The 25,944-nt window shown below is 35.8% G+C and overlaps 3 protein-coding genes across 7 annotated transcripts in view; all 3 read left to right on the top strand.

Moving 5' to 3' along the window:
• LOC121890089 (CD166 antigen homolog) overlaps positions 1-25,944 on the top strand; it is an 89,211-nt gene that overhangs the window by 22,416 nt on the left and 40,851 nt on the right. The window contains exon 8 of one of the 5 annotated variants that reach the window (XM_042402360.1): positions 17,220-17,272. The exons of the other annotated variants lie outside the window; for them this stretch is intronic. Within the exon in view, the coding sequence (XP_042258294.1) occupies positions 17,220-17,272 (53 nt within the window). The remainder of the gene's footprint in view (positions 1-17,219; positions 17,273-25,944) is intronic. 5 annotated transcript variants of the gene reach the window in all.
• Positions 1-25,944, top strand: part of LOC121890086 — a 364,377-nt gene that overhangs the window by 5,938 nt on the left and 332,495 nt on the right. The window contains exons 3-6 of the mRNA XM_042402354.1: positions 4,300-4,572; positions 6,533-6,802; positions 9,374-9,652; positions 10,833-11,096. Coding sequence (XP_042258288.1) covers positions 4,300-4,572; positions 6,533-6,802; positions 9,374-9,652; positions 10,833-11,096 — 1,086 coding nt within the window. The remainder of the gene's footprint in view (positions 1-4,299; positions 4,573-6,532; positions 6,803-9,373; positions 9,653-10,832; positions 11,097-25,944) is intronic.
• LOC121890093 (SLAM family member 5-like) lies at positions 20,672-25,565 on the top strand. The gene is made up of 6 exons (XM_042402367.1): positions 20,672-22,183; positions 22,730-22,762; positions 23,500-23,793; positions 24,092-24,346; positions 24,582-24,727; positions 24,967-25,565. The coding sequence occupies exons 1-6, from the start codon at positions 22,147-22,149 to the stop codon at positions 25,129-25,131; spliced, it is 930 nt and encodes a 309-aa protein (XP_042258301.1). The 5' UTR covers positions 20,672-22,146; the 3' UTR covers positions 25,132-25,565.

Consider the following 25,944-nt stretch of genomic DNA (forward strand, 5'->3'; position numbering starts at 1 on the left):
ATTGAGGAAACAGGTGAGTTAAGTCATTTGTTCTGAAATAAAACAACTTATATTCTTTAAATTAAATTCCTAAACAGTGTCTGAAGTGTGGAAGAGAAGCATATGTGGTAACAAGAACCATAATGAATGGATGATTTAGTCCAGTACCTCTTAGCTCTCTGAAGGAAGTTTAAAAATGTCTGAAATCCTTTATCATGGTAATAATACAACATTTGTTTGACACTTCAGTTTGTTTACTGACACAATAAAGGAGTTGAGGGTTCTTCACTAATGCTGCTCAGTTTTACTTAAAATATTTGGAAAACACATGACTGCTTAATGCAGTATTATTTGTGGACTTTTCCTTGACATTGAATATCATTTAACTCAATGTTTCAGCTGAAATGGTTTTTGCTTGTTTCAATCTAGATTTTAAATTGGTGAGGTGGCTTTTAGATTATTTTACTGAGTATATTTTAAAATGATCAGAGTCAGTGATGGCAGGTAAGATTCTTTACTCCAGTGGCTCCCCCGAGTGGTGAGTCCTTTCTCTGCATGAGAACAGACACATCATTAAATTTGTATATAGACTATATATAGTTTAAAATGCCTTTATTATGCTTTGACATTTTTTAAGTTTGATTAAGTTTGATGAGGTTTCAATCTTTATTTTAGTGCTGAATACACACTTCTCCGGACACTCTGAAGGTGACCATTTATATATTTTATATAAATATTTATCTCTTATTTTTTAATACTTGCTGTATTAATCTTAATCACCCTTTTTGTATCTAGAGTAGATTAGTGCAGAATTGCTTATTCCTCAAAACTATATATATTTTGGTCTTAATCATTTCTGGGCAGATTTGTATGTTTATATAATGAGACCAGATGTTGTTCTGACCCTTGAGACAAATTTTATATTTACTAAAGAGTTTGTTAACTTCATACAGATGAGTTTTCTCTTCATGCATTCATCTGATAATCTTAACGCTCATCATTAACAGGGCAGGGTGATGACTCAGCAGAGGACACTGGTGAGTCTGATGTGGAGAAAGGATCATCTGCAGGTGCAGTCAATTACAACAGTCATTACAACTTCATTCATTATTACACTGGAGGTGATTACAGGTCGACATGCAGTTCAAATGATCTCACTTACTTTGGGTAGTGACATGTGTGCTGGCTGCCACAGTGTCTTTTTACATCATCTTATAATTGTGATCATTGATTGTGAAAACCAAGTGCAGGACCAGCCTGTATGAGCAATATTCCTCTTATAATTATAATATCTTATAATTGTGAAACTAATGTAGCAAACAGGTGAGTGTGGAGCTGCTTTTAAGAAATTGGGACATAAAATCATTTAGTGGGCATATCATTAATTATTACAGTAAGTGTGACTACAACTTCCTCTTAATTCAATTTAATGCTGAATTCTCACAACACACTTTAAAACCATTATATTTAATAGTGATGTCATATTGCTGCTAAATAACTAATGTTGTCACACCTTTCTTTATATGAAATATATAATAATTTACCATAATTGAAATGATTAATGAAACAAGACTACACCTCTGTTGCACAGATGATGATGTGATCCTGGAAAGTCCTGAATTCACATTGTTTGAAGGAGACTCAGTGACTCTGCGCTGTAGAAATCGTACTCCTGGATATGAGGAGGAAGCCACCTTCTACAGAAATGGATCATCTCTTGAAACGTACACAAACCATCAACCACATAGAATATCACACACCGCTGTAGAAATGACCATTTATCCAGTATCAGTGTCAGACAGAGGTTTTTATAAGTGTAAGTTTGATGAGGGGACAGAATCCGAAGAGAAAGAACTGAAAGTTGAAGGTAAGTAGCTTTCATACTGTGATGAAAAAAAAAAAGGTTCACAAAATAATCTTATCTCAGAAGGTCCACTTAGCTTTTCTCAGCCTTTAACTGCATTTCACTTTATTCATTCGGCAAAGATTTTTTTTTTTGTCTTAAATGTTTTCATACTTCTTCTTCTGGAGAACTGAACAACAAGTGAATCTTTTTTCTGCCTTCACCTAACCAGTCACTAAACAAAAGAAAGAAACTGACGTCATATTGTTTGACTTCTGTGAACTAAAGTCTTCAGTTTCATGCAGATTTTGTCACAAGGGTACGGGAGGCTGAGAGAGCTTAATGCACTGCAACTTAAGATTCACATGTAAATGTAGCAGAAAACACACAAGCATGTGAAGAAAACACATATGCAGCATTTAGAAAGACAAGTTGGAGTTTATGAACATAAACATTTTCAAACACAGAGTCTAAATTCATTTGAACATTGAGTTATACATAATTTGAGACAGATGTTTCCTTTGTGTTCTGTAAAAATGTAAATACATTCTTGATGACATGTTCATTACAGTAATTTCTTTGTTTTATTGTTTTTCTAAACTTAACAGCAGGTAGACGCAACATTACACTGAGAGCAGACAGGAACATCATACCAGTAAAGGGAAGTGTGACTCTGACCTGCAATGTGGAGGACTCTACTGACTGGAAATATTACTGGTTCAGACGTACCTCTAAAAATTCCCAATTAACTCGTCTTCAGACAGCAGAAGGTGATGAATCAGACAGTATCAGTATCTCACAGGGAGGCATTTACACCTGCAGAGGACGGAGAAGAGAACCAGATGTCATCACACCTGAAAGTGATGAAGTCACCATTGAGGAAACAGGTGAGTTAAGTCATTTGTTCTGAAATAAAACAACTTATATTCTTTAAATTAAATTCTTAAACAGTGTCTGAAGTGTGGGAGAGAACCATATGTGGTAACAAGAACCATAATGAATGGATGATTTAGTCCAGTACCTCTTAGCTCTCTGAAGGAAGTTTGAAAATGTCTGAAATCCTTTATCATGGTAATAATACAATATTTGTTTGACACTTCAGTTTGTTTACAGACACAATAAAGGAGTTGAGGGTTCTTCACTAATGCTGCTCAGTTTTACTTAAAATGTTTTGAAAACACATGACTGCTTAATGCAGTATTATTTGTGGACTTTTCCTTGACATTGAATATCATTTAACACAATGTTTCAGCTGAAATGGTTTTAACTTGTTTCAGCCTAGATTTTAAATTGGTGAGGTGGCTTTTAGATTATTTTACTGAGTATATTTTAAAATGATCAGAGTCAGTGATGGCAGGTAAGATTCTTCAATCCAGTGGCTCCCCCGAGTGGTGAGTCCTTTCTCAGCATGAGAACAGACACATCATTAAATTAGCTGACAGTACTGTGATCCTCAGTTTATTACTTGACCAACTTTTCCCCCTGATACAAATCCTTTCTTCAGGTGAATGTTTATAAGAAATATGGCTGTGAACAAACTGTCCTGGAATGCAAATAAAATCTATTCACACTAAATCTCAACATTTGTTTTTATTGTATTAACTTGAATTCTTAATGCTGAATAAAAGCTTCTCATTATTGTTCATAAAAAATTGCATTTAATACATATTTTTTTAAAAATGTCCAGTAATCCGCCTGCTTGGTAACCTAGACAGCAAAGATGCAACTACATGGGATTATTAAACTGTTCCCCAAAATAACTGATGTTGAACAGTCAAGTCTCTCTGCACTGTGAGATAAATGCATCCTGTAAAAGTTTAGGTTCAGGTGTTCTGGAGGACTGTTGACCTCAGTAAGACCTGTTTATCTGACAAACATGTGACTGCAAAGCTCTTTTCATACTACTTTACTTTTCTGTTTGAACAGTTTCCACCAAGGCTGTTGTGACTCTGCAACCCAACTGGCCTCAGATATACAGTGGTGAGACAATCACTGTCAGATGTGAGATCCGTGGAGGTGCAGACCCTCGATGGGAATATGAATGGAGACCAAACAACATGGACACATCTCTGAAACATAAGGAATTCAAGATTAGCAGTGCTTCTGTTTCCAACAGTGGAGCCTACAGTTGTAAAGGTAGAAAGAACTTGTATTCCTCAACAGAGTGGAGTGATGCCATCACATTGACAGTATCATGTAAGTCAAACCATCTGTCATTCATATTCAAAATGGCTTGTTTTTCATTTCAGTCTATCTAAGTAAGATAACAGAAAATATTTTCTCCCTCCAACAATGATGCAGCCTCCTATGAGCAGCTCAGTAACAAGTGGTTGCTTTTTAGTTTGAGAACAGAATTACTGAAACTGAGATGTCAGTGTTTCAAGTCTGCTGTGTAACAATATAATGGAGTAAAACATGTTTTCTAGGGCAAATCTCATTCCAATTGTTATAGTTGTTGTTTTGTTTTTTACTTTCAGCAAATAAACCCAAGCCCACACTGAAAGAAGACAACACCATCATACCAGTACGGGGCAGAGTGACACTGACCTGCTCTGTGGAGGGTTCTGCTGGCTGGAAATACGACTGGTTCAGACAAACCTCAGACTCTTCTAGAGTTCAGCCCATAAGAAATGTTAACCCAGACGGAATTATAAGTGTTGATCAAGGAGGCATCTACTACTGCAGAGGAGGAAGAGGATATCCAGTCTTCTCCACAGAGGACAGCAACAAAGTCACTATTCAGCAAACTGGTGAGTTAAGTCATTTGTTTTTGAATAAACCAACACGTATTCTTTAAGATCTGTAAACAGTCCCTGAAGTGTGAGGGAGAACAACTGCGGCATCAATAAGAAAAAACAAAAACATGAATGAATGAATATAGAGCAGTAGTTCTTATTTTAAGTGATGATGGAGAAAACAGAACATGTGTTGGATCCTCTAGTTGATTTTGTATTGAATAGACCTCAAAGAGTGAAAGTCACTTTTGTCATATTTGCTCCCCTGAGACTTTGTCAACACCTCCTTTGTATAATTGTTATACTGTTTTATTATGTAACCAAAATACCCCGTTTTTAAGGGTAGAGTTATTCCAAAAAAGGACAGAGGCATTCAGTTCTACTTTAAAACCCTCATCAGGAGGTTATGATGTGAAACAACAGCTAATAAATACCAGGAGACCCAACAGTGATATACAGTATATGAACATATAGCATCATGTAACAAATTCAAATTCAAACTGATATTATGAAAATTACTGATTATTGGGAGATGAAACCTGGAACAAAGGTGACAACGACTCAATGAAAAGACATTGATGGACAATATACAAAAATGCAGAAATAGTAGATCAAAATAAGAGACTGTCCTTCCTGGAGGACTTGTAGGAAAATAAATACTAGAACATTCTACAACAAAACCTTCCTTGAACAGTGATTTAAAAGCTTTTAAGAAACTGAAGTTGAAAACTTTGCGGCTTTTTGTTCTGTCACGTAGCATCTGACCAGCTTAGCTGCAGTTTAGACAGGATCCAGTTAAACCTGAACTTGCAGGAGTTTAAAATACAGCTGCTAAACTGAACCTGATGTTCTGTCAAAACGAGCAGAGCTTCAGCTGAACTGCAGCTAAACCAGATGTATGATGAAGTTATCTTAAGTTTTGCCCAACGTATGTGTTTCAGAGGAATGTAACATCATAATGATCTTTTTAACTGTCTGACTTCTGTCAGCAGCTAAAAAAAGCCTCAATTTAATTTTTTTAAAATTCGGCTGTTTCAAACTATAATTAAATGACAAAAATGTAAATGACATACAGACCTTTTGACATGATTTGAGGCACTAAACTTTTATGAAATTCAGTTGAGCAAATATTTACCATAACCTCAAATAACTGTGAGATGGACTCCCAGAAAAATATTATTTTATTGTAAATCCTGTCTCCTTTTCTCAGTTGCAAAAATCAATAGGCTAAAATAGTTTTGCTTATATTATATCTTAATATTATGGCAGTGTAATGCTGCCACCATGATAAAAATATTTGCTCAGTTTCTCAATATAACAAGAAACCAAAAGTTCAAAAGCAATTGGACACTTGGCTGCTAATTGTTTCTTTGGCAGCTGTGTGTCAAAAGAGTTCACATGTACAGTGACAAAGCAAACAGAAGAGTGAAAACACAAACATTAAGAAAAACGTGCTGCAAATCCAGAGATGCTACAAACTGCAAAACACATACAAAAGTGAAAGCACAAACATTAAAGGAAATGTGCTCCTAAAAAATAAAAGAAATGCTGAAAGAACTTGAATTCTTAATGCTGAATAAGAAGGTTCTGATTCTTGTTCATTGAAAATTTAATTTAATGAATCTTTTAAAAATGTCCAGTAATCTTCCTGCTTGGTAACCTAGACAGCAAAGATGCAACAACATGGGATTATTAAACTGTTCCTCAAAATGACTGATGTTGAACAGTCAAGTCTCTCTGCACTGTGAGATAAATGCATCCTGTAAAAGTTTAGGTTCAGGTGTTCTGGAGGACTGTTGTCCTCAGTAAGACCTGTTGATCTGACAAACGTGTGATTGCAAAGGTCTTTTCATACTACTTGATTTATATCTTTTTTTATGCTTTTGATGTTGCCTTGTATTTTATATTTCTTTATTTTTCTCTCTTAATTTTATATTTCTAGTTGTATCTAACTGTGTATTTTTGGTTTGAACAGTTTCCAACAAGGCTGTTGTGACTCTGCAACCCAACTGGCCTCAGATATACAGTGGTGAGACAATCACTGTCAGATGTGAGATCAAGGGAGGTGCAGACACTCGATGGGAATATGAATGGAGAACAAACAACATGGACACACCTCTGAAAGATCATGAATACAAGATTAGCAGTGCTTCTGAGTCCAACAGTGGAGCCTACAGTTGTAAGGGTAGAAAGATCTTGTATTTCTCAACAGAGTGGAGTGATGCCATCACATTGACAGTATCACGTAAGTCAAACCATCTGTCATTCATATTCAAAATGGCTTGTTTTTCATTTCAGTCTATCTAAGTAAGATAACAGAAATATTTTCTCCCTCCAACAATGATGCAGCCTCCTATGAGCAGCTCAGTAACAAGTGGTTGTTTTTTCATTTGGGAACTGAATTACTGAAACTGAGCTGCTGAAAATGAGATGTAAATGTTTCAAGTCTGTTGTGTAACAATAGAGTGAAAAAGTTCTGGGGCAAATCCCATCCCAATTGGTCTAGTTGTTGTTTTGTTTTTTACTCTCAGCAAATAAACCCACAGCACTGACCACTATTCATTTCACTTGGCTTCCCGACTCATTAGAAAAAAGAAGAGAGAAAAAGAGAGAGAGCAGCTGAAAGCACCAGGAGAGAGAGAGAGAGAGAGAGAGAGAGAGAGAGAGAGAGAGAGAGAGAGAGGCTGTGGTCGAGCGAGCCAGAGAGTGAATGAAGAGAGGGAGCGCCGGTTGTGAGAAAGCCGGTGAATCAGATCAAAAAAAGTTATTTTCTGATTGTTTCACAGCAGTGACATTGTTGAGCACAAATAAACACGCCAACAACTCCACACACCTCCGCTTGACTCTGCGGCTGAACGCAGCACCGCCTGATTTAGTCTGAATATGCTATTGGTGGCAGCAGGTGCTAACAGGCTAAGCTAACAGTGTGTCAGTGGCTTTATACTAGCAGCGGTCCGGATGGAGGAGCTGCTAACCAGCCTGAGAAAACTACAACTGTGGGTTCCAAAAAGAAGTAAAACTACAACTGTAGGTCCTTGTAACGCGTATCACTTCAATTTTACATATAAAAAATGAAGTTCAAGTGACCATCTCGCCATTCTTACACAGGTTTAACCATAGCAACGTTATGATGGTGACATTTTTTCAAACATGTGGGCGCTGTGCCATGCGGCTACTATAATACTGTATGCAGCTACTATAGTAAAAAGTACAGGTGCTGGTGTATAAATTAACCGTCCTTTTATCCAAAAGTCGTAAAGAAAGCAAGGGGAGTACATTTAATAAAGCTCTGGAGGGCGGGAGTGGATGAACCCAGTTACGGAGTACCCGCCTGTACGGGACGCTCTAAAAAGTAAAGCGAACATGCCCACGAGAAGGCAGGGATCATTTCATTGATCAACACTACAACTGGCTTATTGGTTGGGGGATTTTGACAGGATTATTAAGAGCAGAGACGAAATCTGAGACCAGTTCAATGAGCGCACAGAAGCAGCCTGAGTGCGAGGAGAAGAGCTGAAGCTGCAGCGCGGGAAAACTGTGCAAGGAACATTATATTTGAATGCAAGCACACAGTTTGAGAAGAAACAGAGCAAATCTAAGCGCAAGCAGAGGCTATTTGAGTGCGAGGGCAGGGTTTTGAGGAGCAATATTACAAAATTTGAAAGTGAAATCAATAAATCATGCTCTCAAATTGATATACCACGCTCTTGAATAAAGATAGGAAAAATGCTCCATACTTTGCACCAGTGTCACCAACTAGCTCTCAACTTTTTTTTTGAGAAACATGCCACCACATGATCACCACAACTATTCTAGTGTTAATCAAAAAAACAACAACAACAAATAGAAGTAGACAAAAACACTGCACTAATTAACATCAACTGTACCTCGTTAGTTAGTTCTGCAGTAACTCCTGTCATCAGCCAGGGAGAGTCATATGTCACATGCTCTGTTTGTATCTTCCATATGATGGTACTAGCTAAATGATTTGATTGATGATCAAGTCTTTTCTAAGGGAAATATCAAGAATGATTTCCCTGTAGTTCTTGTGCTGAAGTAAAAACATTTTCTTCGGGCAAATCTCATTCCAACCATTTACTTGTTTTGTTTTTTGTTCTAATGTGAACAGCAAGTAATCTCAAGGCCACAGTAACAGTAGAAAGGACAGTCATACCAGTATATATTTCTGTTTTTATCCAAACTGTGTATATTTGGTGGGTACAGTTTCTAACAAGACTGTTGTAACACAGCAAACCAACTGGCCTCAGATATTCAGTGGTGAGTCAATCACTCTAAGATGTGAGATCAAAGATAGTGGAGACACTGAGTGGGAGTATGAACGGAAAACAATCAAAGAAAAACCTCCAAAACAGTGAATACTGGAGTTTCAGTGCTACTTTTTACAGTGTGGAAACTACAGGTGTAAGGATAAACAGAAAATAGATTTGTATCCAACAGAAAGAAGTGATCCCATCAGGTTGACAGTGTCATGTAAGTTGGACTGTGTTTCATCAATTGTTAGAATATCATGTTTTTGAGTTTCCACCTATCTGTGTCTGAATAATTCAATAGAAAATATTTCTTTCCTCAAGAATTAGTCAACCTCTCAGGACTGATCAGTAAAGAATTTTGCTTGTTTTTTGAAAGACAAGTCATCATTCAGTGTCCTGTAGCATTTGAAATATATTTAATTGATTAATTATTAACTGATTAAAGATCACAGTTATTAAATGAATATCTTTGTATATATCTTCATTTAAACTAAATCACAAGGACAATAATTACCTTTTTAATGTCTTTGTTCTAAACTGAACAGCATATAAACCAAAGGCCAAGCTGAGTGCTGACAACAGAGACATTCCAGTAGGGGGCAGTGTGACCCTGACCTGCTCTGTGGACCCATCATCATCTGGTTGGGAATACTACTGGTACAAAGGCAAGAAAACCTCTGAACCCCTGAACACACAAGATGCTGTTTTCCAATCAAATGGACAAATCAGTGTCTCACGGGGAGGACTCTACTGGTGCAGAGGAGGAAGAGGAGACCCAGTTTACTACACAGAGTACAGTGATTCAACCAGGATCAACAAAATTGGTGAGTTTGACAATGAGATTTATTACACACAATGTGCTGAGTGCTGAGCAATTGAATCTCTTTTCTGCCTTCACCTAACCTGTCATGAAACAAAAGAGAAGAACTGACGTCTTATTGTTTGACTTCTGTGAACTAAAGTTTTAAATTTCAAGCAGATTTTGTCACAAGGGTACGGGAGGCCGAGAGAGTTAAATGCACTGCAACTTAAGATTCACATGTAAATGTTGTAGAAAACACACAAGCATGTGCAGAAAACACATATGCAGCATTTAGAAAGACAAGTTGGAGTTTGAACATTGAATTATACATAATTTGAGACAGATGTTTCCTTTGTGTGCTTTAAAAATATAAATACATTCTTGATGACATGTTCGTTACAGTGATTCAAAAATCATTTAACACAATGTTTCAGTTGAAATGGTTTTAGCTTGTTTCTGTCTAAATGTGAAATTGGTGAGGTGGCTTTTAGATTATTTTATTGAGTATATTTTAAAATGATCAGAGTCAGTGAAGGCAGGTAAGATTCTTCACTCCAGTGGCTCCCCCGAGTGGTGAGTCCTTTCTCAGCATGAGAACAGACACATCATTAAATTTGCTGACAGTACTGTGATCCTCAGTTTATTACTTGACCACCTTTTTCCCCTCTGATACAAATCTTTTCTTCAGGTGAATGTTTATAAGAAATATGGCTGTGAACAAACTGTCCTGGAATGCAAATAAATTGTATTCACACCAAATCTCAACAACATTTGTTTTTATCATATAAACTTGAAATGTTAATGCTGAATAAAAGGTTCTCATTCTTGTTCATAGAAAATTGAATTTAATATATTTTTTTTAAATTTCCAGTAATCTGCCTGCTTGGTAACCTAGACAGCAAAGATGCAACTACATGAGATTATTAAACTGTTCCCCAAAATGACTGATGTTGAACAGTCAAGTCTCTCTGCACTGTGAGATAAATGCATCCTGTAAAAGTTTAGGTTCAGGTGTTCTGGAGGACTGTTGTCCTCAGTAAGACCTGTTTATCTGACAAACATGTGATTGCAAAGGTCTTTTCATACGACTTGATTTATATCTTTTTTATGCTTTTGATGTTGCCTTGTATCTTATATTTCTTTATTTTTGTCTCTTAATTTTATATTTCTACTGTCTAACTGTGTGTTTTTGGTTTGAACAGTTTCCAACAAGGCTGTTGTGACTCTGAAACCCAACTGGCCTGTGATATACAGTGGTGAGACAATCACTGTCAGATGTGAGATCCGTGGAGGTGGACACACTCGATGGGAATATGAATGGAGAATAAACAATGTGGCCGTATCTCGTAAAGACAAAGAATTCAGAGTCAGCAGTGCTTCTATATCCCATACTGTAGACTTCATGTGTATGGGTAGAAGGGATTTTTTTTTGACAGAGTGGAGTGAAGCCATCACAGTGACATCATGTAAGTCAAATATGTTCATATCATATTCAGAATGTAATTTTGTTTCAATCTAGTTAGATAAGGAAACAGAAAATATTAGGCTACCCCCTTCCTTCCTCTTTAGTATCAGAACAGAAAAACTTCAGAGGAATCAACATGCAGTGTGCTGTATGTTGCCCCCCCAAGAAAACAAGCAAACAAAACACTGTGCAATAATAAAACATCAACAGTACCTAGTTAGTTAGTTAGTTAGTTAGTTAGTTAGTTAGTTCTGCTTACCAAATCAGTGATCGACTGAGAGTCATATGTCACATGCTCTGTTTGCAACTTCCATATGATGGTATTTGCTAAATGACTTAATTGATGTTCAAAGTTTTTCTAAGGGAAATTCCATCTCACTTGTTACTTGTTTTGTTTTTTGCTCTGAACTGAACAGCAAATAAACCCAAACCGACACTGATAGCAGACAAAACCATCATACCAGTACAGGGACGTGTGACACTGACCTGCTCTGTGGACGCCTCTGCTGATTGGAGATATGAGTGGTTTGGACAAACTTCAGGCTCTTCTGCATATCAACCCATCACAAATGTTAAACCAGTTAACAAGGTCTCACAAGGAGGCACCTATTACTGCAGAGCAGGAAGAAGAGGAAGAGGAGGAGACCCAGAGATCTTCACCAAGTACAGCAATGCAGTCGCTATTTGGAAAACTGGTGAGTTTAGTGATTTGTTGTGGAATAATACAACATAAATTATTTAAATCTATTATCAGTAGTGTAAAAAGAGTCATTTTGGTATCAATAGCAAAAAATGAGAACGTTAATGAAAAACTGAGTATAAGTTAGTAGCTCTTATTCCTCTGATGATGGCGAAAATAAATCGTTACAACCCTCTTCAGGTTGTTTAAAGATGCAAAACAAGAGTAGAAGATGTTTCCATGACACCACTCAGTTTTATCCATAACATCTATTTCTGGTTAGAACACATTTCTCCTATTAAAATGTTTGTGGATTTGTTTTGGTCTTTAAACACCATCCAGCCCCATTTCTGCCAAGAAGCTGCTGTCCTGTTGTTTAAATGGCTGCAGTGGCTTTTAGATTTTTTTATGAAATAGATCTCAAAAGTTGAGAGTCAGTGTTGTCAGATAAGAGTTTCTCTCCCCAAAGACTTTGCCCTTAATCCTAATTTGTATATTTTGTGTGAAAGACTGTTTTTCTATTGCTTTTAATCGTTATTTTACTGTTTAGTTGGTTTTGTGTGTGTGTGTGTGTGTGTGTAGGCACTTGATCTGTATAATGGTAAAAAATGTCCATGTTGCTCTTTTATTGCTTTATTAAATCTTCTTTTGCCAACATGTTGCTTGATATGTTTTCCTACTTCTGTTTTTTAAACTGCTTTTGTTATTATGGCTGTTTAGTTGTGTTTGCATTGTTTGTTAGCCTGTCCTACAAAAATCAAATTGTCGCTATGGGACAATAAAGATGATTACTCTCAAATTTTGTTCTAAAAACTGACTTTGACTTGACTTTTTTATTTTACATTTCTATTGGTATCCTAATAATTAGGTATTTTTCTATGTGAACAGTTCCAAATAAGGCCACTGTGATCCTGCAACCCAACTGGCCTCTGATATTCTGGGGTGAGACAGTCACTGTCAGATGTGAGATCCAGGGAGGTGGAGACACTAAGTGGACGTATGAATGGACACCAGCCAACTTAAACACATATCCAACACTCAGTGAACACAGGATCAGCAGCAACAATTACTACAGTGGAGAATACAAGTGTAGAGGAAGGAAGGACTCATATTCCTCGACAGAGTGGAGTGATGTCATCACATTGACAGTATTATGTAAGTTGGACATCTTTCATCCATAATGAACATGTTATGTTTTATATTGTTTTCATCTGTTGTTTTGTTCATCAGTGCCATTTCATATCACTAATAACTAATAACTCAGTATATTTAGTTAATTTAATTTATTTTATTTCTGATTATTTATTTTATTTCTAAGATTGATCTGTTAGTTTAAAAGTGTTACATGTTGGCCTGGAGGCAGCCATTCAGGCTTCTGAGCTATTTCAAGAATGATTTCCCTGTAGTTCTTGTGCTGAAGTAAAAAACATTTTCTTCAGGCAAATCCCATTCCAAGCATTTACTTGTTTTGTTTATTTGTTCTAATGTGAACAGCAAGTAATCTCAAGGCCACAGTAACAGCAGAAAGGACATACCAGTCATACCAGTATATATTTCTGTTTTTATCCAAATTGTGTATATTTGGTGGGTACAGTTTCTAACAAGACTGTTGTAACACAGCAAACCAACTGGCCTCAGATATTCAGTGGTGAGTCAATCACTTTAAGATGTGAGATCAAAGATAGTGGAGACACTGAGTGGGAGTATGAATGGAAAACAACCAAAGAAAAACCTTGAAAAACACAGTGAATACTGGAGTTTCAGTGCTACTTTTTACAGTGTGGAAACTACAGTGTAAGGGTGAACAGAAAATAGATTTGTATTCAACAGACAGAAGTGATCTCATCAGGTTGACAGTGTCATGTAAGTTGGACTGTGTTTCATTAATCGTGAGAATATCATGTTTTTGAGTTTCCACCTATCTGTGTCTGAATAATTCAATAGAAAACATGATAACTGTATTAGATAAGATTTATTTATATGTCTAGAGACTAAAGTCTACATCATAACATGTTTTCATTCTAAGAAAATCACTTTCCAACAGATGCACCAGAGTCTGTCCTCACTGTGTCTCCATCATGGCTGAGTCCTGGAGACTCAGTAACTCTGAGCTGTAAGGTTGAACATCCATCTGCAGGATGGAGGTTCTACTGGTATAAGACTGTTCCCAAACTATCAGACAACTCCTACAGCTATGAGCTGCTACCTGGTAGCACCAATGGGACTGAACAGGATTCCTACATCATTCGTGGGTCGACACACACAGCAGGATATATGTGTAGAGCTGGAAGAGGAGACCCAGTGTTTTACACTAATTACAGCAAACCTGCGTTTGTTTGGTCTGGAGGTGAGTTTGCTTGTTTGTTTTTGTCTCCTTCTGTCAAGAAGCAGTTGTGATGTCATTATCTGGGTATTGATTGTGTTGAACCTATGACCTTTCTCCATCAAGTCAAGATTTCAGTTTTTCAACACACTCACCAAACACAATGTTGATATTGAATTATTCTACATACTGGACTGGGCTGGATTTCCTTCTTTACATCTTCAATTGATCTGAAAACATTACAGCACCGAAAAACTGAGATATTGTGATTTTATTTGTCATTGAAACCAAACTCTGCTCCTCTTTGCAATGAATATTTTTACTTTGGATGCCTGAGCTCATCTTACAGCCAATATTCATTACTTTTACTGACACAGCAGGCTGGACAGGTGTGGTTAAATGAGACTTTATCTAGTGGTCAGGCAACATATAGACATACAAAACAGTCAAAATCTAGTAATGAAAAACCAGAAAAGTCAGCAGGCAACAAAGCAGGTAAATGGACAAAGTACAGAAACAGCTGGAAACCTGAGAAAACTCAGACAGATGAGAGAAAAACACTGACTATACAGCACCAGTCAAAAGTTTAGACACACTTTCTCATTCAAGGGAAGGTGTGTCCAAACTTTTGACTAGTACTTTATATAGAGACAATGAAGCATCATTTAGAATGAAAAACACATCCTCTGTATGTTTGAAAGGTGGCAGGTAAACGTAGGTTGTTTACAGCTTCACAGTGAACAGTTGCTGTAGTTATCTTGGTAGCAAGTTTTCAAGATAGAAAAAATAATCAAAACATCCATAAAACAGCTCAAACCACTCTGCAGCACACTTCACATCTCCACTGTCAGTCCATATGCTCTGTATGTTCTTATCACTCACAGTTTCACCAAAACACTGAACCTTTTGCACAGTTTATGTTATTCAGATGTTTTTATTCTCAACAATAAATAGTATTAAAAATACAAAAAAGAGGATTATTTGCGTTGTGATCTTTTTAATTTTAATATCTCTGTACTTGGTTTGCTCCTCATTACATGTTTTTCAGATGTTCGTTCAGCAGTGACTCTCAAAGTGAGTCCTGACAGAGTGCAGCACTTCACCTCTGACTCTGTCTCACTAAGCTGTGAAGGAAACTCCACTGAGTGGAGAGTGAGGAGGTTTCCTGAGGACCACTACTGGTCATACTGTTCTAACTGGTGGTCAATGACTGGATCCACATGCAACATCTACAGTTATCAGCAGAGTGATGCAGTGTACTGGTGTGAGTCTGGATCAGGAGAGTTCAGCAATGCAGTCAACATCACTATACAGAGTATGTTTACATTACATTTTATTTTATTTTCACCTTGTATTTAAATTATTTTCAACATGGTGTCACTAACTACACTTCCTGTGTAGACAATCAAGTTATATGCCTAAACTTTTGATAGAAAAATTATATTATATTATTACTTTAACAAAATTAAAATCTCATTAAACTATATTTCCTTAAGATTATAATCAAGAAATATCATCCAATCAATTAGAAAATCAGACGTCCTCTGCACAACATTATAATTTAGTCGTGTTCTTTTTAAACACAGGTAATGCAAAAGAATAAATAAATTATGAAAGGGCTTCCTTCACACCAAAAACTCATCTGTGGACAAAATTAAAGCTTCTTGATATTTATTTAAATAACTGGAAATTAATATTTTACAAATCCAAGATGTTTGGGTCCACAGTTTTTTTGGTGTGCAGCAAGACCTTTCTTTATTCTTGATGATAAAATTAACATGCTAATTCAGAGGTGTTTTTGTGTGAATAGCCATCCATCATTTCTTTCATGTGTACCTGTTAGCTCTAGAGCTAACTAGCCATAGATTGTATGTTTCTAGTTACAAGACACGTATGTAATAAAGCTGAAATGTTGGGTCTCTGCTCAGCTACACTGATTCTGTGAGATAAATTAGTTGGAGAAAAATAAAGGCATATGTGTGATCTATTCTCATGGTTTTATGTCACCTTGTTCTAAAGGTCAACAGCTGGTCTCTGACTGAAACTTCATATTCTTTGACTGTTTTACAGATGCAGGTATTATCCTGGTGAGCCCTGTGCATCCTGTGACTGAGGGAGATTCTGTTACTCTTGGCTGCAAACTGAGGAGAGGAGAATTACTTTCCAACGTGGTTTTCTATCAAAATGACAAACTTATCCAAAATGATACCAGAGGGGAGCTGAATATCTCTGCAGTGTCAAAGTCAGACGAAGGCTTCTACAAGTGTAAATACTCAGGAAAAGAATCAGTACAGAGTTGGATGTCAGTTAAGGGTGAGTAGGATTAAAACAATTCATGCATTTTCTTTCTTCTAAACTGTGTTGCTGTCTTAGAAAGAAATGTGGTCAAATAATTTACAGATTTAGAAGTTTACAGGTTTAGTTTCAGCTGATTTCACATATTGGATTGTGTAAGAGATCTTGTTTTATACTGTACATAAGGGCATTCAATAATTAAACATAAAATTCATAATTTAGTATATATCAAAATACAGATGTAAATGAATGATGAGTCAAAGGTTGTTTTCTTTTCAGCTGAATAAAGTTGCATCAGTGGTCATGACTCATATCACACTGTATAGCAACACATACATGTTTATACGTACAGTTTATTGTGTGTTTAGTATATGCTTATTTTTATTCAAGCATTTCATTTAAAGAAAAGTGTTATAGAACTTAATTAATTATATTAATAGTTATTATTTCTTATCTATTACAGCAGTGTCCAGGCCTGGAAGCTCTTCATCTCTTATACCATTAATTGTTGGGCTGGTTTGTGGAATTATACTTATTATTCTCCTGCTCCTGTTGTATTGCTACAGACGATCCAAAGGTGAGACTTTTTCCTTCTGATGTTAAGAGTTTTATATATTTTAATTATTCAAATACTTAGACATATGCTGATGTCATAACGTGAAATGTCAGAACAATTTTCAAAACAACCAGATGTAACAACACATGTATCTTTTTCACAGATTCACACTTTATCAGGTTGGTACAAAACCATCTTCTCTCATTTTGAACATAACAGCAGTACCTTCAATGTTTCTTATTAAATTTAATGTATTTGCTAAACATTTTAGGCCGATCCAGTCTGAGAGCACCAATCAGAATGAAAACTCCTCTTCTCTCTATGGTCAGTCTTCAAACTAATCCTGATTCATTATTTGGACTTACCATTAACTCTAACCTGAACATTTTTACACTCAGTTTCTAATCAGCTGATTTTCAAAGAACATTGATCAAAAGTCTCAAAGATGTGTCAGCTGTTTAACCACATGCACAAAAGATCAGAGTATAACATTGTTTCACATTGTTTGCACTTGAACTGAACCTAAACTACTAGACAGAGTCCTGAAATATTATTGTTCTACTGTCCTGTCATAACAATACATACTATAATAACACTATGGTATGAAAATATCTTTCAGTCCTTGGTTGTGACTTTTTAAATATTACAGTTTCAAAGACTAAAATATTTAAAATTCCTTGTTTTGTACACTTATCTACACCACAAATAAAAAATAAAGATGAATTTGACCTTGGCTTGATATTAACTGCTCTGTAGTCGATGCCTGTCTCTATGAATCAGTCAGAGGCTCTGAGGACACTGATCATGCTACAGTATATACCTTTTGATTTACACAGAGCAGTCAGAAATACTCAATTACGTTATTTAAGGGGACTGATTACAATTAATTGATATAAAATCCTGTAACTAAAAAATAAGTATATTTCAGATGCAGGAGAATCCCAGGATATTATATATTCTTCGATCGAGCTTAAAAACATTGCTAAGGCAGGTGAGTACTCAAATGACTGAAATGCAATAAATAGTTCAGAGATGTTTTTGTCTGCCAGCAGACTAAACAAAAAGAAAAGATACATTTATTATTTTCATGCATTTCTTTGATCATCTTAACAGGGAAGCGTCATGAAACAGTGGAGAGCACTGTTTACGCTGATGTGAAGATAGGATCTGCTGCAGGTACAGTCCCGCATATATGTTTTTATTGAAAATGTGTCATATATAATTATTTGTTAATTACACTGTATGTAATTATGGGTCAGCATGCAGTTCAAATAATCTAAGTCACCTCTGGTATTACTGCCACTGGGAGCTGCTTGAGGCAGATATTGTCAAATCCTGCTCATATAAAGGAGCCTTTAGACTCTAAAATGATGAGACATTTCTCAAAAAACAAACAAAATACATAAACTGAAGTTTCAGTTACAACAACTGATTTGTGTGGATTTTGATTTTCCTTTTATATTCTTTAAATTCTGTTTCTAAAAAAGAAGACAAGGATCCCAAATTTCTTTTCTTTTCATTCTACCTGTCAATCCATCCATTCATCCATCCAGCTGTATATGTCTGCTGAACAAACAAATCCTGACATCTGGTTTCTGTTTTAGATGATAATCTAACGTATGCCCAGGTTAACTATCACAATAAAGGCAAAGCCAAGAAACACAAAGGTAAGTAAAGTCTACACCAACCATCATGTTGGTCTTGGACACAGTGTAATGTGCTCAGTGTTTGCAAAATTGTGGGTGTTTGTAATTATTATTTTTTCATTGAATATATTGTGGTGGAATGTATGTTTATTTTACATTATGTGTGTTTGCAGTGATGAAGAACAGTATTTATACATCAGTATGTATATTCAGTATCAGTATGTTTACTAAATCCTGTTAAAGCCATAATACTCTGCTGTTTAACTGCTTTGAGCACTGTGAGCATTACAATACTGTTATTCTTTTATTATCAGTGGAGACATTAACACTGACAACCCTTCAGTGCATTATCATTGTAAATTATGACATTACTGGCAAATGTTTTTAACTAATCTTCTCTCCATTTATAGGAAAATCAACTCCTGCAGCAACTGATGAAGCTGTTTATTCTGAAGTTAAGCTAAGAACAGCTCTTGGTAATAATTCTGCCATGTTATGTGCAGACAGTAGTGATTAATTCTGATAATTAAATGGTTTATATGTCATGATAGCATGTTGAAAGCATATTTTACATCTTGAATAACCCTATATGTCTGTTTTTTGTGGTTGTCTTTCAGGTCAGTGAAGACAGCTGTATGGACAAGGCCAAATAAATATGGTTAACAGCATTTTATATCACCATTGTGTGCAACTCTGCTATCCAAATATCAGCGATGCTCAATGTTTTGTACAGATAATTTAATAGCAGATGATATAAAATACTTACATCATGTGGATTTAATATCCTCTTTTTTAGCTTGAAAGTACAAGACTACTGAGGTTTATTCCCATTTAGTATTTAAACACTGTATCATTATTATCATTATTTTTACAGTTATTTTAAAAACTCTGATTGCAGGCTGTTTTAAAAAGCAGCAGGAGGTATCAGTTTGAAATGTTTAAACAACATTACCCAGGTGGTACTGCAGCTTTAAAGTCAACATATTTTTCAGTGTTAGATGAAAAAGCTCCAGGATGGATGTCAACAATTACTTTTGTATATGTAATGAACTGCTATCAACTATTACATGTAACTTTTGCTGTTATTATACTGGAAAGTTTTCCTGTCTATTTACAAATTAATTTACTGGTGCTGTATGCGCTTTATTTTTGTTAGACATCAATAAACTTTTTTTCTGCAGTAAACAGTCAGTGGTGTTTCTAAATGCTTTTTATATTTACATAATGCATACTTTATATATTTATATAATTGAGTGAACTAGTGTTGCCATCCAATTACACACTACCAAAGGTGTGAGTCCACATGTCTTTCCTAATATGAGCTGATCAGAGGGCAGACGCCAGAGAGAGTTGAGGAAGTAGAGAGGAGAGTGGTGCACTACTGATCCATATCTAATAATGAAAAGCTAAACATCAAATAACAAATGCACATTGCAATTAATGTCCACTCTTATGAATAGAAAGGTCAAACAATTAACAGTAACCCATCAAATAAATAGTACAGAGGTGGAATGGTCAATATTTTTATCTCTTATTTGAAGGTCTATGTGTAGCTTTCACCAGTAGATGTCACAATTTCATTATTTGATGTGGGCCTTCATTATTTATTGCTGCCACATTCATTGTTCAATGTGATGATTTGTTATTTGATGCGTGCTGTGTGCCCGACCTGTCAGTCAAACCTGCCATCAAAGACTCCACTCAATGCCTACAGAGCAGGAGTCCTGCAGGGGAGACTCTCGACCGACTGATGAAAATGAGGAAATGATTCTTTAGTTAAAGCCAAATGTATGCTGTCAGTCAGATGACATGTTTCACACCTGGTTGACAGCAGATAGCAGACTGAGGTGATAGGGAGAGTTCAAGATGCAAAACAAAGTGAGAACTTTAATGTCAGATTTTCACAAGCTCACCCCTCTGGCTTTCTGTTGTATGATGTTTCAGATTGAGAAATAAATATTGACTGTCCACTTCCTCATGTCACCACCAGTCATAGTTGTATTCAAAGACAGTCAGTTGAAAAAAACATTCTGTAATTACTATATTATATTCATATGCATTGCACTTGACTCAATTTCTACTACCTCCCAAAAATTTGTACTTCATTTAGTTTCTACCAAAACAAAACATTTGTGAACTCACATCCTGCACAGCATGAGACATCTCTTCTGCAACACATATTTCTGTGTAAAGAGGAACTGGTAAGTTGGTTTGTATTTGTCATGCTGATAAGCAGAGGCTTGTCTTGTTTCTACTCAAACTGTAGTTGATAAGTAAATTGTATAATACAATGGTGCAAAATGTGCACCAATTTCCAAAAAGTCTAAAGTTCTAAAATCCAGTAAATGAAAAATGAGAACAGGTAATTGACAGTAAACAGAAGCAGCCTTTATAACCTAATACCAGAGGTTTGTAACATGGCTGTTTTTAGAAATGAGTCTTGACATTTGGCTTCTGTTTGAATATGTGATGTAGACTCAGATTAACCACCATAATAACGATCAAGCCAACCATGACAAAGGTCAGTAGGTAGACAACAACAGTCTGCTGTCTGAGGTTTATTTCAACAACTCAAGATTTTTTTGGGGAAAAGCAGAAATTCAGACCATAGATGGATGTGTTGAGTTCAAATGTTGATTGACTTTGAACTTAGTTGGTTTATTCATACTGTAAATGTCAAATAATATAAATGATTTAATTATACTGTTTCTGAATAATGAGGCTGATAGAATACAGAATTTGCTTGCTGTAATTGAAAAATGGATGTTCAACCTTTTACTCATTGATGGGTTAAGATGAGTTTTTTCATTTGCTTTCTTGTTTTCTAAGCTATAATATCATCACAACTGCTGTTGCTCTTTGGAGTGATAAGAAGGCAACACATTTGTAATTCAGGACTTCCTCATAAAACGACCAGATAGACACAAATCTACCACCAAAGTTCTGACCAAAGTTTATATCAAATTCAATATGCAGGCTATTAAACACACAACCACATATACAGGATGTACTGTTTACGCCTACACAGTAGAATTATACATGTGTATTTATGTATTTACACACACAACACCTACCTCATCACAATGCAGACACTGTTGATGCAAGGGCAGTGGGCATATACTGCGTAACATACACAAATAAACACAATAAAATGTTAAGCATGTTTATGATGTGATATGATTAAAGTCAATGATTTTTTGGTTCATGCATGTGCAGTAAATACTTATTGTTTATACCTTTTTTATTTGTAACATTTTCTAGGCACAAACCTTTGCACAAGACACAAGCTGATGTATTTCTGCAGTGACCAGGAAGTGTAAATGTGTTAACGTTTATCAAACCAGTTGAAGTTCTCTGTGGTTTGCATATAAGGGAAGGAAACACAGGGAGGCTAAATTCTAAAGAAGTTGGAGAAAGTCTGATCTCATCTTTCATTTACCTGAAATGTAACTTCTCTCTTTGTCTTTCTGCTGCATTATTATTAAAGCAAAGTAGAAACATTTGTCAGACTCAGAGCAGCTGAGTGACAGAGTGTCAGTGCTGGATGTGAGGATGAGGTACACTTTGATCTGTGTGCTGGGATTATTCTGTAAGTACATTACTGACTTTCTCTGTTTGCATGTCACAGATTAAAGAACATGTTCCTGAATAGTCAGAATTACAGAGTATCACTGGTTGAACCAGTTTCTCTGAGAGCTTGAACAGAGCACGTTAATGGTTTTTAACTACAGGGTTGTTTTATAGGCCAGATGTTGTTTGGTGACTTGGCTCAGTTTAGATTGGAGGACTATATTAAATTTACTGCCAGATGATTGTTTTTTGCACAAATAATATACTGCACAAGGTTTGTAAATTGTTTAGGGTATTATGTATATGAGTTTTGAATTTCATGATTTTCTTATTTTATTTAACATATTTCATTTCAAGAGTTTTTTTCCTTTTATCTGTTTCCTCCCTATTTACTAACTTCCAGTATATTGTCACAGAAATGTGTTAATCTATTAAACAATAGTTACCAATGCTGCAACTCCATCTGTTTTTTGTTTGTTTGTTTTGTTTTGTTTGTTTTTTGTGTGTGTGATTTTGACTTTCTTCAATGTCATTATGTCTGATGAAGTTTCAATCTTTATTTTAGTGCCGGATACACTCTTCTATGGACACTTTGAAGGTGACCAGATATTTTTGTTTATGTATTATACATAAATGTTTATCTCTTATTTATCACCCACTGTATTATATTGCTTTGTTACTTGTTTGGTGGGCATGTCATTTATCATTACAGTAAGTGTGACTACAACTTGCTCTTAATCCATCTTAATCTTGAATCCTCATGGCACGCTTTAAAACTATTATATTTAGAAGTGACATCATATCATTAAGCTTAATTAAGACAAGAGTGAAAATGCTTCTTGATGCTCAGTTTTATTTATAACATCTAAAGGCTGTCTGCTTATTACAGTATTTGTTTTAAAAATCAATATACAGATTTTAAATTGGTGGGATTTTTAGATTTTTTATTGAACAGACCTCAAAGACTGAGAGTCAGTTTTGTCATTTGAGTATATTTGCTCCACTATTGTTGAGTTTGCTGTTTTATTGTATAAACATAATAAAGTTACTCAGTACCCTTCTACTACTTTATAATCCCAGCCACTAAAGCAGAGCAGTAAGGGGCCCAATGCAGTCCAGTAACATGAACATGAACAGGTTGATACCATGGTCTAACCTCTCAGGGGTCACAGGTCAAACACCAGACACCCTGCCGTACAAATGATTAAAAGCTAAATTTAATTTTGCATTCAGGCCTATCACACTTACAGTATATCAGGATATTGTAAACTAACTTTTGTTAAGTGCTAGAACTTATTTTAAGAAATTGTCTTGTACTGTGATGTTTCCTATCAGGTACTATGGCAGCGGACCCATCAATGATTCATTACCGCCTGAAAAACAGCTCAATATGTCTTCATGTTAAAAAACCACCTCCATATCAAAATAGTCGATGGACATTTGCTGGAAAAGCTATTATTTCTGGTAACTCCATCAACCCCAACTACACAGAAAAAATGGATTATGAACCTAAGAACCTAACCTTGTGTGTGCGTGATCTGAATGAGACAAACAGTGGCAGCTATAAAGTCTCATTCTTTGACTCTAACTACACTGTTATCACTGAGTCTCACAAAGTCATTGTTCAAGGCAAGTTCTACGTAGTACTTACTGGATCTGCTTTATGCATTCATACATTTCTGAATTTGGTAGATTCTCACACATTTCATGACAATAAGCATAAAATAATCTCTCACCATGAAAATGCAAAAATTGTTTTTTTCTCATTGCAACTTGTTATTAATTTTGTTGTATCTTACATAGTAAATGTAAGACATGCTAAGTATACTCAATATATTGTGGTGTTTTTTCTTACTGGCAGCCAATGGAGGGTGCCATTAAATCATCTAATGACCAGTTTATTTATCTGCTTGGCTGGGTGTTGCAGACGCTGTTCCCAGACCTGTGATCAGGATGTCAGTGCTGCACTCTAACCTGTCTGCTAGACTCTGCACCATCACAGTCAACTGCTCCATCTGGGAAGACTGGGTGTGGTCTGTCTGTAATGAGGACGGTTGCGGAACATCTCAGAGATCACTCAGCAGGGTCAACATATCCATCTCCACTGATTACAGAACTGTTGTCTGCAGTGGCAACAACCATGTCAGCACGAACAATGTTTCTGAAAGCGTAGAGGCAACGTGTAAGTATGACATGGTTGTTCTTAGTAGACTGTTTTGTTGATTTGTTGCTCATTGATTGACTGTACAGAGATTCATCTAAGTTTAATTCCAGAAAATATGGTTCTTTTATTTTTCACATTGTAACTTTAACATAACTTTGTCAATTTAATAAATCAGTTGTAAGCCATCAATAAAATTGATGGTTTCTTTTTGGTTGGAAACCTTTCTGCTAAAAATGTTCTTCTGTCTTTTCAGGCTTCAGTAAATCTAATCCTGAACTCAAAGAAGCATCACAACCACTCCTTGTAAGGATGATAGTTATTGCAGTGTTTATAATCCTCTGTACATTTATTATCTTCATGGCTAAGAAGTGCTGTTCAACAGAAAATAATCACCATCAGGTAAGCTGCATTTACCAAAAAATATTTAAATTGATCTTTTTGATGGAACTTTGGGGATGTAAATATGGAAGGATTTGATGACGATTATTTGATGACAGGGTGATGTGTTTCTAGAGATGTTTCAAGAGACAAGGATGTGAAATTGAGTTTTACTTTAATGCTAGGAGGTGTCTTGTCAGAGTATGATAAAGGTTGTTAAAAGACTAAAACATATTTTGCTGGATTATTTCCACACACAGACATCTAATGCACAGTTGATGCAAATCCAGCCAGTGGAGATGCAGCCACAAGAGTCTCTACCTAGGCCCAGGGTCTCTACCTCTTCAAGTCAAGCTGATGTCACCTATGAAAATGAAGATGAGCCACATGTGCCAGCAAGACCAGCAACCAAACCATCAGCCTAGGGTAGGAATTGGGGTCCAGGCAAAGTCAGGAAGTAGATACTGTTTACAGCCTTTTACAGGCACCAACTGTGACAGCCTCTCTGGGCAAGAGTGACAACGGTGAGAATACGAAAGGATACAAGAAGATACAAGAGGCAACGGCTTCACAGTCTGTCACTCTGGATGAGGCAGAGCACACCAGACAGATTGACACAGTGTACAGTGTATTGCAAAAACCAAAAAGTCTGAAGTCACAACACCATCAACAGGACAAACAAGATGTGGAGAAGCCAAAGATTCAAGATTCAAGAAGTTTATTATCATGTGCACAGTAAACGCAGGCAGTTACACCATACAATGAAATTCTTACTTTGCTAGTCCACCCTTCACGAAAAAAGTTAAATTAAGTTAAAATTTTAAATCACAAGTATTTAAGTTACATATAAGTTACAGTATTGCACAGCATAACAGCTGAAAGAAGAATGTTATAAAGTATTCTATGAAAACCAGAATGGAGATATGGACATTTATGCAGTATTTACATTGGCGCATGCATCACTATATGCATTTGTTTTATACTTTTTAAAAAAATTTTTCTTGGTATTTTGGTATCTGTTTTCTTTAAAATGTGTCTAAACATTATTGAGTTCTGTTTAAGAAGATAAACTTTTGTTGGAGCTCAATGTTTATATGTTTATATTTTCTGTAAAAAAAAAATCTGGGAATTATCAGTATTCTTATTCTTTTTTTAAAGTAAATCTAACAAAAATCAATAATAAATTGTCCTCTTCACTTTCACACACACTTTCTCACTTATAAATGCTTGCTATCATA

The sequence above is a fragment of the Thunnus maccoyii genome, chromosome 22 (genome assembly GCF_910596095.1).
Source record: "Thunnus maccoyii chromosome 22, fThuMac1.1, whole genome shotgun sequence".
NCBI classification, from domain to species: domain Eukaryota; kingdom Metazoa; phylum Chordata; class Actinopteri; order Scombriformes; family Scombridae; genus Thunnus; species Thunnus maccoyii.